Here is a 14,375-nt window from a genome sequence, read left to right as displayed (position 1 = left end):
TGGGGGGGGCCGGAAGTTGAGGAGCCCCCCATGAGACTGGGTATGGGGGGGGGACATACATTGGGGGGGGAATTTGGGGGGTGGGGGGTTCGGGGGTCCCAGGGGGAGTCGGGACCAATGGGGGAACGGGGGGGGCGGGGACAATTGGGGGGGTCGGGATCAATTGGGGGTCCCGGGGGGGGCGGGGACAATTGGGGGGGCGGGACCAATTGGGGGGCCCGGGGGGGGCGGGGACAATTGGGGGGTCGGGACCAATGGGGGGGTCCCGGGGGGGTGGGGAAAACTGGGGGGTCGGGACCAATGGGGGGACCCGGGGGGGGTCTCAGGGGCAATGGGGGGACCCGGGGTGGGGGTTAATTTGGGGTGATGGGGGGGGTCTCAGGGACAATGGGGGACCCTGGTGGGGGGGGGGGGTCGGGGACAATACGGGGGGTTGGGGACAATGGGGGGACCCGGGGTGGGCGGGGTCAATTGGAGGGTCGGGACCAATGGGGGGACCCGGGGTGGGCGGGGTCAATTGGGGGTCGGGACCAATAGGGGGGTCCCCCCCAGGGACCAATGGGGGGACCCGTGGCGGGGGGGGTTGAGGACAATGGGGGGATCTCGGGGGGTCGGGGACAACAGAGGGGTCCCCAAGTGTCCCCTGACCCCCCCCCACTCCCCTTGTCACCCCGCAGGGCCCCCCCCCCCGCCCACACCACCCCCCGCGCCCCCCCCGGCCCCCCCCAAAATCCCGGAGCCGCCCCCAGCTCCTCCCGACCAGTCAGCGAGCCCGCTGGGAGGTGATGGATGGGGTGAGCGACCAATCAGGAGTCTCGGGGACGTTGCGGGGGGGTGGGGACAGGTGGCGGGGGGGGGGGTCCGGTTGCAGGGTGGACCCAGGCGTCCGGGCGGGATTGGTGGGTAAAAATAGGGGTGACACCCCCCCCCCCCCAAAGTGTCCCCCCCCCCTTCCCAGCAGCACCCGCGGGAGCCATGGAGGGGACAGGTGGGTGGGGGGCACTGGGAGGCACTGGGGGGGATACTGGGGGCACTGGGGGGGATACTGGGGGGCACTGGGGTGGATACTGGGGGCACTGGGGGGGATACTGGGAGATACTGGGAGATACTGGGAGGCACTGGGGTGGATACTGGGGGGCACTGGGGAGCACTGGGAGATACTGGGAAGCACTGGGTGGATACTGGGGGTACTGGGGTGGATACTGGGAGCACTGGGAGGCACTGGGGTGGATACTGGGAGGCACTGGGGTGGATACTGGGAGACACTGGGGTGGACACTGGGGGTACTGGGGGGCACTGGGATGCACTGGGAGGCACTGGGGTGGATACTGGGAGCACTGGGGTGGATACTGGGAGACACTGTGGTGGATACTGGGGGGCATTGGGAGATACTGGGAAGCACTGGGGTGGCTACTGGAAGCACTGGGGCGATACTGGGAGCACTGGGGCGGATACTGGGGGTACTGGGGGGCACTGGGATGCACTGGGAGGCACTGGGGTGGATACTGGGAGCACTGGGGTGGATACTGGGAGACACTGGGAGATACCGGGAAGCACTGGGGTGGATACTGGGAGACACTGGGGTGGATACTGGGAGCACTGGGAGATACTGGGAGGCACTGGGGACACTGGGGTGGATACTGGGGGCACTGGGAGATACTGGGAGGCACTGGGGTGGATACTGGGGGGCACTGGGAGACACTGGGGTGGATACTGGGAGCACTGGGAGATACTGGGAGACACTGGGGTGGATACTGGGGGGCACTGGGAGCACTGGGAGATACTGGGAGGCACTGGGGTGGATACTGGGAGACACTGGGGTGGACACTGGGGGTACTGGGGGGCACTGGGATGTACTGGGAGGCACTGGGGTGGATATTGGGGGGCACTGGGAGATACTGGGAAGCACTGGGGTGGATACTGGGAGACACTGGGGTGGATATTGGGGGGCACTGGGAGATACCGGGAAGCACTGGGGTGGCTACTGGGAGCACTGGGTGGCTACTGGGAGCACTGGGGCGATACTGGGAGCACTGGTGTCCCCGCAGTGTGGCGGCTGCTGTACTGGGAGGCGCCGGGGCGGTCGGCGCTGGCGCTGCTGGGGACGCTGGGGACGCTGGGCTGCCTGGCGCGGTTCGGCGCGGTCACCGTGCTGTCGCACGCGGCGCTGGCGGCGCTGGCCGTCACCGGCACCCTGCGCCTGCGCCGCCTCACCCTGCGCGTGCTGCGGAGACACCCGGCGCCGGGACAGCCCTGCCCGTGAGTGACAGCGCGGGGACAGCAAGGGGGGGGCGTTGTCACCCAATGGGGTGACACGTGGGGCACAGCATGGGGGGTGGCATTGGCACCCATGCTCTTGGCGACCCCATGACCCCCATGTCCCCCGTGTCCCCCCCATGTCCCCCATGTCCCCAGTGTCCCCCCCATGCTCCTGATGTCCCCATGTCCCCAGCATGCCCATGTCCCCAGTGTCCCCCCCATGCCCCTGATGTCCCCATGTCCCCAGTGTCCCCCCCATGTCCCTGATGTCCCCATATCCCCAGTGTCCCCCATGCCCTTGATGTCCCCATGCCCCCCACATCCCCATGTCCCCAGTGTCCCCCATGTCCCCACATCCCCATGTCCCCAGTGTCCCCCATGCCCCCCATGTCCCCAGTGTCCCCCATGTCCCCACATCCCCACGTCCCCAGTGTCCCCCATGTCCCTCCCATGCCCCTGATGTCCCCACATCCCCAGTGTCCCCCAGTGTCCCCCATGTCCCCACATCCCATTCTCCCCACTGTCCCCATGTCCCCATTCTCCCCAGTGTCCCCATTGGTGTCCCCATGCCCCCATATCCCCATTGTCCCCCATGTCCCCATATCCCCATTGTCTCCCATATCCACATTGTCCCCATATCCCCAGTGTTCCCATTGTCCCCATGTCCCCATTGTCCCCATATCCCCGATGTCCCCATTGTCCACATTGTCCCCCTTGTCCCCCATATCCCCCATGTCCCCACATCCCCAGTGTCCCCCACACCCCCCATGCCCCTGCTGTCCCCATGTCCCCAGTGTCCCCATGTCCCCAGTGTCCCCCATGACCCCCATATCCCCAGGTTCCCCCCCATGTCCCCAGTGTCCCCATGCCCCCAGTGTCCCCCATGCCCCCAGTGTCCCAATGTCCCCCCCCACGTCCCCAGTGCCCCCGTGTCCCCATGTCCCCAGGTTCCTGTCCATGTCCCCAGTGTCCCCATGTCCCCAGTGTCCCCAGGTTCCCCCCCATGCCCCTGGTGACCCCATATCCCCAGCATCCCCATGTCCTCATGTCCCCAGTGTCCCCAATGCCCCTGCTGTCCCCATATCCCCAGCATCCCCATGTCCCCAGTGTCCCCATGTCCCCAGTGTCCCCCCCATGCCCCTGATGTCCCCATATCCCCAGTGTCCCCATGTCCCCAGCATCCCCATGTCCCCAGTGTCCCCATGTCCCCAGTGTCCCCCATGCCCCTGATGTCCCCATATCCCCAGTGTCCCCATATCCCCAGCATCCCCATGTCCCCAGTGTCCCCCCATGTCCCCAGTGTCCCCACATCCCCAGCATCCCCATGTCCCCAGTGTCCCCATGTCCCCTGTGTCCCCCCCATGCACCTAATGTCTCCATGTCCTCAGTGTCCCCCCATGTCCCCAGTGTCCCCATGTCCCCAGTGTCCCCATGTCCCCAGGTTCCCCCCCATGTCCCCATGTCCCCACTGTCCCCCCATGCCCCTGATGTCCCCATATCCCCAGCATCCCCATGTCCCCAGTGTCCTCATGTCCCCAGTGTCCCCCATGCCCCTGATGTCCCCATATCCCCAGCATCCCCATGTCCCCAGTGTCCTCATGTCCCCAGTGTCCCCCCATGCCCCTGATGTCCCCATATCCCCAGCGTCCCCATGTCCCCAGTGTCCTCATGTCCCCAGTGTCCCCCATGCCCCTGATGTCCCCAGTGTCCCCCCATGGCCCTGCTGTCCCCATGTCCCCAGGTTCCCCCCCATGTCCCTGATGTCCCCATGTCCCCAGTATCCCCCCCATGTCCCCCGTGTCCCCATGTCCCCAGTGTCCCCCATGCCCCTGCTGTCCCCATGTCCCCAGTGTCCCCATGTCCCCAGTGTCCCCCATGCCCCTGATGTCCCCAGTGTCCCCCATGACCCCCATATCCCCAGGTTCCCCCCATGGCCCTGCTGTCCCCATGTCCCCAGTGTCCCCCATGACCCCCATGTCCCCATGTCCCCACGGTGTCCCCATGTCCCCGCAGGGCGCAGGAGGCCCCCGTGGGGCTGAGCCCCGAGCAGCAGCGGCGCTGGGCGCGGCGCCTGGCGCGTCACCTCGTCACCGCCACCCGCACCCTCACCCGCCTCTTCCTGGTCCAGAGCGTCCCCGAGTCCCTCAAGGTGACCCGGACCGCGGGGGGGGGCGGGGGGACATGGGGGGACATGGGGATGTGGGGACATGGGGGGATATGGGGGACAATGGGGACAATGGGGACATGGGGGACACTGGGGGCATGGGGACATGGGGGGATATGGGGGACAATGGGGACATGGGGGACAATGGGGACATTGGGGATATGAGGGACAATGGGGGCATGGGGACATGGGGGGATATGGGGGACAATGGGGACGTTGGGGATATGGGGGACCATGGGGACATTGGCGACAATGTGGACAATGGGGACATCGGGGATATGGGGGACATGGGGACATAGGGGACACTGGGGACGTGGGGACATGGGGGGATATGGGGGATATGGAGGACACTGGGGACGTGGGGACATGGGGGGATATGGGGGACACTGGGACATGGGGGGCATGGGGGGACACTGGGGACATGGGGGACACTGGGGATGTGGGGACATGGGGGGATATGGGGATGTGGGGGGCACGGGGACATCAGGGGCATGGGGGGGCATGGGGGACGTGGGGACATGGGGACATGGGGGACACTGGGGATGTGGGGACATGGGGGATATGGGGGACAATGGGGACACTGGGGACATGGGGGGATATGGGGGACAATGGGGATATGGGGGACAATGGGGACATTGGGGATATGGGGGACAATGGGGATATGGGGGACAATGGGGATATGGGGGACAATGGGGACATCAGGGATATGGGGGACAATGGGGGACACTGGGGACATGGGGGACACTGGGGACATGGGGGAATATGGGGGACAATGGGGACATTGGGGATATGGGGGACCATGGAGACATTGGCGACAATGTGGACAATGGGGACATCGGGGATATGGGGGACATGGGGGACACTGGGGACATGGGGGGATATGGGGGACAATGGGGACATTGGGGATATGGGGGACAATGGGGACACTGGGGATATGGGGGACAACGGGGGACACTGGGGACATGGGGGACACTGGGGGCATGGGGACATGGGGGGATATGGGGGACAATGGGGACATGGGGGACAATGGGGACATTGGGGATATGGGGGACACTGGGGACATGGGGGACACTGGGGACATGGGGGAATATGGGGGATATGGAGGACACTGGGGACGTGGGGACATGGCGGGATATGGGGGACACTGGGACATGGGGGGCATGGGGGGACACTGGGGACATGGGGGACACTGGGGATGTGGGGACATGGGGGGATATGGGGATGTGGGGGGCACGGGGACATCAGGGGCATGGGGGGGCATGGGGGACACTGGGGACGTGGGGACATGGGGGACACTGGGGATGTGGGGACATGGGGGGCATGGGGGGATATGGGGGACATGGGGACACTGGGGACATGGGGGGATATGGGGGACAATGGGGATATGGGGGACAATGGGGACATTGGGGATATGGGGGACAATGGGGATATGGGGGACAATGGGGACATCAGGGATATGGGGGACAATGGGGACATTGGGGACACTGGGGACATGGGGGAATATGGGGGACAATGGGGACATTGGGGATATGGGGGACAATGGGGGACACTGGGGACATGGGGGACACTGGGGGCATGGGGACATGGGGGGATATGGGGGACAATGGGGATATGGGGGACAATGGGGACACTGGGGATATGGGGGACCATGGGGACATTGGGGACAATGGGGACATCGGGGATATGGGGACAATGGGGACATGGGGGACAATGGGGACACGGGGACACTGGGGATATGGGGACAATGCGGATATGGGGGACAATGGGGATATGGGGACATTGGGGATATGGGGGACAATGGGGACATGGGGACACCAATGGGGACACTGGGGAGAATGGGGACATGGGGACAGTGGGGAGAATGGGATGTGGGGACAGTGGGGAGAATGGGGATGTGGGGACATGGGGGACACTGGGGACGAGGGGACATGGGGGCATGGGGGACACTGGGGACATGGGGATGTGGGGGGCATGGGGGACATTGGGGACATGGGCACACCAGAGGCATGGGGACAACAGGGGCATGGGGGGGACACTGGGGACATGGGGACATCAGGCCTGTGGGGGGGACACCGGGGACATGGGGACACAGGTGCATGGGGGAACACTGGGGACATGGGGGGCATGGGGACATGGGGACACCAGGGGCATGTGGGGGACACTGGGGACGTGGGGGGACACCGGGGACACTGGGGACATGGGGGGACACTGGAGGCATGGGGGACAATGGGGACATGGGGGACACTGGGGACATGGGGACACCAGGGGCATGGGGGGGACACTGGGGACATGGGGATGTGGGGGACACTATGGAAATGGGGAACACAGGGGACACGGGGGACACTGGGGACATGGGGACACTGGGGGAACATGGGGAACAATGGGGACATGGGGGTCATTGGGGACATGGGGACATCAGGGGTGTGGGGGGGACACTGGGGACATGGGGACACTGGGGACATGGAGGGGACATGGGGGACACTGGGGACATCAGGGGTGTGGGGGGACACTGGGGACATGGGGGGCAAGGGGACACTGGGGCATAGGGGGGACATGGGGACAATGTCCTGGGGGTCCGAGGAGGCTGGTGGCCTTGGGGACAATGTCAGGGGGGGTGACAGGGAGGGTGACACGGCGGGTGTTGTGTCATTGTCCCAGTTCGCCTTCTTCTTCTACCTGCTGACCTACGTGGGGGCCGTTTGCAACGGGGTGACGCTGCTGGGGGCCGGTAGGGGACAATGACGGCACCGGGGGTGGCACCGGGAGGGGGACAGGGGTGTCACCAAGGGGGTGACACCGGGAGGGGGACAGGGAGGTGACTGCAATGGGAGTGGCATTGGCTTGGGGACAGTGGTGGCACTGGGAGGTCACCAAGGGGGTGGCACCTGGAGGGGGACAGGGATGTCACCGCAATGGAGGTGTCATTGGCTTGGGGACAGTGGTGGCACCGGGATGGGGACAAGGATGTCACCAAGGGGGTGACACCGGGAAGGGGACAGGGGTGTCACCAAGGGGGTGGCACCGGGAGGGGGACAGGGATGTCACCGCAATGGAGGTGTCATTGGCTTGGGGACAGCGGTGGCACCAGGAGGGGGACAGGGATGTCACCAATGGGGTGGCATTGGCTTGGGGACAGTGGTGGCACTGGGAGGTCACCAAGGGGGTGGCATTGGCTTGGGGACAGCGGTGGCACCAGGAGGGGGACAGGGATGTCACCGAGGGGGTGGCACCGGGAGGGGGACAGGGAGGTCACCAAGGGGGTGGCATTGGCTTGGGGACAGTGGTGGCACTGGGAAGGGGACAGGGAGGTCACCAAGTGGGTGGCACTGGCTTGGGGACAGTGGTGGCACTGGGAGGTCACCAAGGGGGTGGCACCTGGAGGGGGACAGGGATGTCACCGCAATGGAGGTGTCATTGGCTTGGGGACAGTGGTGGCACCGGGATGGGGACAGGGATGTCACCGAGGGGGTGGCACCGGGAGGGGGACAGGGAGGTCACCACAATGGGGGTGGCACCGGCTTGGGGACAACGGTGGCACCAGGAGGGGGACAGGGATGTCACCAAGGGGGTGGCACTGGCTTGGGGACAGTGGTGGCACCGGGAGGGGGACAGGGATGTCACCAAGGGGGTGGCACCGGAAGGGGGACAGGGAGGTGACCGCAATGGGGATGGCACTGGCTTGGGGACAGCGGTGGCACCGGGAGGGGGACAGGGATGTCACCGGGGGGGTGGCACCAGCTTGGGGACAAGGACATCACTGGGATGGGGACAGGGGGACAGGACGGGGACTGTGTGTGACAATGTCCCCCCCTGTCAAGGTGTCATCTGCGCATTCACCTTCCCCGTGCTCTACCGGCACTACCAGGTATGGGGACACCAGGGGACACCGGGGGACACGGGGACACCGGGGGACACGGGGACACCAGGGGACATGGGGGCTGGAGAGAGCTGGGGACACCAGGGGACACAGGGGACATGGGGGCTGGGGACACCAGGGGACATGGGGGGACACGGGGACACCAGGGGACATGGGGGGACACCAGGGGACACAGGGGCTGGAGAGGGCTGGGGACACCAGGGGACACGGGGGGACACAGGGACACCAGGGGACATGGGGACACAGGGGCTGGAGAGGGCTGGGGACACCAGGGGACACAGGGGACATGGGGGCTGGGGACACCAGGGGACATGGGGGGACACCAGGGGACACGGGGGCTGGAGAGGGCTGGGGACACCAGGGGACATGGGGGACATGGGGGCTGGGGACACCAGGGGACATGGGGGGACACCAGGGGACACGGGGGCTGGAGAGGGCTGGGGACACCAGGAGACACCAGGGGACATGGGGGACACAGGGGGACATGGGGACACGGGGGCTGGAGAGGGCTGGGGACACCAGGGGACACCAGGGGACATGGGGGACACAGGGGGACACAGGGACATCAGGGGACACAGGGACATGGGGACATGGGGGCTGGAGAGTTTGGGGACACCAGGGGACACAGGGGACATGGGGGACACAGGGGGACATGGGGACATGGGGGCTGGAGAGTTTGGGGACACCAGGGGACACCAGGGGACATGAGGGGACACAGGGGGACATGGGGACACGGGGGCTGGAGAGTCTGGGGACACCAGGGGACACCAGGGGACATGGGGGACACAGGGGGACATGGGGACACGGGGGCTGGAGAGTTTGGGGACACCAGGGGACACAGGGGACATGGGGGACACAGGGGGACATGGGGACACGGGGGCTGGAGAGTTTGGGGACACCAGGGGACACAGGGGACATGGGGACAAGGGGGCTGGAGAGTTTGGGGACACCAGGGGACACAGGAGGACACCAGGGGATATGGGGGCTGGAGAGAGCTGGGGACACCAGGGGACATGGGGGCTGGGGACACCAGGGGACATGGGGACACCAGGGGACATGGGGGCTGGAGAGGGCTGGGGACACCAGGGGACATGGGGGGACACGGGGACACCAGGGGACATGGGGACACCAGGGGACATGGGGGCTGGAGAGGGCTGGGGACACCAGGGGACATGGGGGGACATGGGGGACACAGGGGGACATGGGGACACGGGGGCTGGAGAGGGCTGGGGACACCAGGGGACACCAGGGGACATGAGGGGACACAGGGGGACATGGGGACACGGGGGCTGGAGAGTCTGGGGACACCAGGGGACATGGGGGGACACAGGGACACCAGGGGACATGGGGACACCTGGGGACACGGGGGCTGGGGACACCAGGGGACATGAGGGGACATGGGGACACCCGGGGACATGGGGGCTGGGGACACCAGGGGACACGAGGGGACAGCAGGGGACACAGGAGGACACCAGGGGACATGGGGGCTGGGGACACGGGGGGACATGGGGACACCAGGGGACATGGGGGGACACAGGGACACCAGGGGACATGGGGGCTGGGGACACGGGGGGACATGGGGACACCAGGGGACATGGGGCTGGGGACACGGGGGGACATGGGGACACCAGGGGACATGGGGGCTGGGGACACCAGGGGACACGGGGACACCAGGGGACATGGGGGCTGGGGACACGGGGGGACACGGGGACACCAGGGGACATGGGGGCTGGGGACACCAGAGGACATAGGGGACATGGGGGCTGGGGACACCAGGGGACATGGGGGGACACGGGGACACCAGGGGACATGGGGGGACAAGGGGGCTGGGGACACCAGGGGACATGGGAGGACACAGGGGGACACAGGGACACCAGGGGACACAGGGACATGGGGACATGGGGACTGGAGAGTCTGGGGACACCAGGGGACATGGGGGCTGGGGACACCAGGGGACACAGGAGGACACCAGGGGACATGGGGACACTGGAGCTGGAGAGTTTGGGGACACCAGGGGACACAGGGGACATGGAGGGACAAGGGGGCTGGAGAGTTTGGGGACACGTGGGGACAGGGGGGGACACAGGGTCCCCCTCTGCCCCCCCCTCATGTCCCCAATTGTCCCCAAGGCCCAGATTGACCAGTACGTGAGTCTGGGAAGAAACCACCTGAGTCACCTCCGAGCCAGGTGAGGGGGGGACACGGGGGTGACACGGGGGGGACCCAGGCGTCCGGGCTCCCCATGTCACCCCGTGTCCCCCCATTGTCACCCCGTGTCCCGCCCCGCCTCCCCCAGGTTCAAGGCCAAGCTCCCAAGTGCCAAAGCGAAGCCACAGTGACCCCCGCCGTGTGTCCCCACCCCCCGAGGTGACAACCGGGGAGGGGACAATAGTGGGGTCCCCCCATGTCCGTCCCACCCCCCCCCTGCGTGGGGGGGGACACTTTAATAAAGACTCTTGTGACAAATGGGGTGTGAAGGGGACATGGGGACACTGGGGGGGACATGGAGGGGAAGTGGGGGGACATAGGGGGACATGGGGGGACAAGAGAGGGACACAGGGTGACATGGGGGGACAAGAGAGGGACACAAGGTGACATGGGGGGGACATGGGGGGACATGGGGGGACAAGAGAGGGACACAAGGTGATATGGGGAGACACAAAGTGACATGGGGGGACAAGAGAGGGACATAAGGTGACATGGAGGGGACACAAGGTGACATGGGGGGACAAGAGAGGGACACAAGGTGACATGGGGGGACACAAAGTGACACGGGGGGACAAGAGAGGGACACAAGGTGACATGGGGAGACACAGGGTGACATGGGGGGGACAAGAGGGGGACACAGGGTGACATGGGGGGACACAAGGTGACATGGGGGGACAAGAGAGGGACACAGGGTGACATGGGGGGACAAGAGAGGGACACGAGGTGACATGGGGGGACACAGGGTGACATGGGGGGGACAAGAGGGGGACACAGCGTGACATGGAGGGGACACAAGGTGACATGGGGGGACAAGAGAGGGACACGAGGTCACATGGGGGGACACAAGGTGACATGGGGGGACAAGAGAGGGACATAAGGTGACATGGGGGGACACTGGGTGACATGGGGGGACAAGAGAGGGACATAAGGTGACATGGGGGGACACAGGGTGACATGGGGAGACACAAAGTGACATGGGGGGACAAGAGAGGGACATAAGGTGACATGGAGGGGACACAAGGTGACATGGGGGGACAAGAGAGGGACACAAGGTGACATGGGGGGACACAGGGTGACATGGGGGGACAAGAGAGGGACACGAGGTGACATGGGGGGGACAAAAGAGGGACATAAGGTGACATGGGGGGACACTGGGTGACATGGGGGGGACAAGAGAGGGACACTGGGTGACATGGAGGGGACACAGGGTGACATGGGGGGACACAAGGTGACATGGGGGGACAAGAGAGGGACACAGGGTGACATGGAGGGGACACAGGGTGACATGGGGGGACAAGAGAGGGACATAAGGTGACATGGGGGGACACAGGGTGACATGGGGGACAAGAGGGGGACATAAGGTGACATGGGGGGACACAGGGTGACATGGGGGGACAAGAGAGGGACATAAGGTGACATGGGGGGACACAGGGTGACATGGGGGGACAAGAGAGGGACATAAGGTGACATGGGGGGACACAGGGGGACATGGGGGGACACAGGGTGACATGGGGGGACAAGAGAGGGACACGAAGTGACATGGAGGGGACACAGGGTGACATGGGGGGACAAGAGAGGGACACGAGGTGACATGGGGGGACACAGGGTGACATGGGGGGGACAAGAGGGGGACACAGCGTGACATGGAGGGGACACAAGGTGACATGGGGGGACAAGAGAGGGACACGAGGTGACATGGGGGGACACAGGGTGACATGGGGGGACAAGAGAGGGACACAGGGTGACATGGGGGGACACAGGGTGACATGGGGGGACAAGAGGGGGACACAGCGTGACATGGAGGGGACACAGGGTGACATGGTGGGACACTGGGTGACATGGGGGGACACTGGGTGACATGGGGGGACACAAGGGGACATGGAAGTGACACAGGGTGACACGGGGGGACAAGAGGGTGACACAGGGGGACATGAGGAGCCTGGACGCCTGGGTCCCCTCCCCCGTGTCCCCCCGTGTCCCCCCGTGTCCCCTCCCGTCCCGCGAAACGCGCGGGAACTCCGCGGCGCAAACCACGCCCCCCTCCCGCCCTGGCCCCGCCCCGTTGCCAAGGCCACGGCGGTTGCCGCGCGACGTAAACAACAGACGCCGGACGTGGTGACGTCAGCGGCATGGAACGCCGTCGCCGGGGAGACACGCGGCGTGTTTACACCGGGGAGACACGTGGGGACGGGACGGGGACACCGGGGAGGGGACACCGGGGAGATCCCGGCTGGGACACCGGAACCCGGACACCGGGACACCGGGGAGATCCCGGCCGGGACACCGGAACCCGGACACCGGGACACCGGGACCGGGGAGGGGACACCGGGGACAGCCCGGCCGGGACACCGGAACCCGGACACCGGGACACCGGGACTGGGGAGGGGACACCGGGGACAGCCCGGCCGGGACACCGGAACCCGGACACCGGGACACCGGGGAGGGGACACCGGGGACAGCCCGGCCGGGACACCGGAACCCAGACATGGGGACACCGGGACCGGGGAGGGGACACCGGGGACAGCCCGGCTGGGACACCGGAACCCGGACATGGGGACACCGGGACCGGGGAGGGGACACCGGGGAGATCCCGGCCGGGACACCGGAACCCGGACATGGGGACACCGGGACCGGGGAGGGGACACCGGGGACAACCCGGCCGGGACACCGGGACACCGGGGAGGGGACACCGGGACAGGGGAGGGGACACGGGGGACAGCCCGGCCGGGACACCGGAACCCGGACACCGGGACACCGGGACCGGGGAGGGGACACCGGGGACAGCCCGGCCGGGACACCGGAACCCGGACACCGGGACACCGGGACACCGGGACACCGGGACCCGGACACTGGGACACCGGGGAGGGGACACTGGGACCGGGACACCGGGACCCGGACACCGGGACACCGGGACCGGGGAGGGGACACCGGGGAGATCCCGGCTGGGACACCGGAACCCGGACACCGGGACACTGGGACACCGGGACACCGGGACCGGGGAGGGGACACCGGGGAGATCCCGGCCGGGACACCGGAACCCGGACACCGGGACCGGGGAGGGGACACCGGGGAGATCCCGGCCGGGACACCGGAACCCAGACATGGGGACACCGGGACAGGGGAGGGGACACCGGGGACAACCCACCCGGGACATCACGACCCAAACACCGGACCGGGGAGATCCCGACCGGGATCCCGGGACCCCGGAATGCAGGGGTTGGAGCCACCGGTGCCGGGAACACCGGAGGACACCGGGAAACACCGGAACCGGGGCCACCCGGGACAACGTGAGGGCAAAAGGGCGGGGGGTGAGAAGCGGGAGGCGGAGTGTGAATGAATGAATGAATGAATGAATGAATGAATGAATGAATGAATGAATGAATGAATGAATGAAGAGGCGTGGGAACTGCCCTCCCCCGGTCACCGTGGCCCCGCCGTGACTCAGCGCCGGTTCCCGCCGGTGACATCAGCCCCCGGTGACGGCCCCGGGACACCCCCCCCACCACCACGTGACCATCACGGGAGTGAGGGGGATGGGGACCGTGACACCCCCCCCCCCCCCCCCATCACACCGGTACCGGGAATACAAGCCGGGGTGGCACCTCCCGGTACCGGACACTCGCCGGTGCTCTGCATTGCGGCGCCGGTAAGACCCCAGGGGAAAGATCCCATTGGCCCGGTACCGGGACCCCCCCCCCCAATTACCGGACACCCCCCCCCCCCCAATTACCGGACCCCCCCCGGTGCCGGTAACACCCCAAGGGAAAGATCCCATTGCCCCGGTACCGAGACCCCCCCCCCCCCCCCCAACTACCGCACCCCCCCCTTCCCAATTACCGGACCCCCCCGGTGCCGGTAACACCCCAG

General features: G+C 66.6%; 1 protein-coding gene across 1 annotated transcript; it reads left to right on the top strand.

Annotated features, from left to right (window-relative positions):
• The first annotated feature begins 6 nt into the window (after nt 1-6).
• On the top strand, nt 7-10,766 carry LOC309452429 (reticulon-3-like). Its single transcript, XM_082077054.1, has 8 exons — nt 7-40; nt 678-794; nt 2,049-2,259; nt 4,273-4,408; nt 7,082-7,151; nt 8,242-8,288; nt 10,430-10,488; nt 10,597-10,766. The coding sequence occupies exons 1-8, from the start codon at nt 31-33 to the stop codon at nt 10,637-10,639; spliced, it is 693 nt and encodes a 230-aa protein (XP_081933180.1). The 5' UTR covers nt 7-30; the 3' UTR covers nt 10,640-10,766.
• Nucleotides 10,767-14,375: the final 3,609 nt, after the last annotated feature.

Source organism: Streptopelia decaocto (assembly GCF_964273445.1).
Source record: "Streptopelia decaocto genome assembly, contig: HAP1_SCAFFOLD_1229, whole genome shotgun sequence".
Taxonomy (NCBI): Eukaryota; Metazoa; Chordata; class Aves; order Columbiformes; family Columbidae; genus Streptopelia; species Streptopelia decaocto.
Note: the sequence above shows the minus strand (reverse complement) of the source record. Positions and strands in the feature narration are given on the sequence as shown.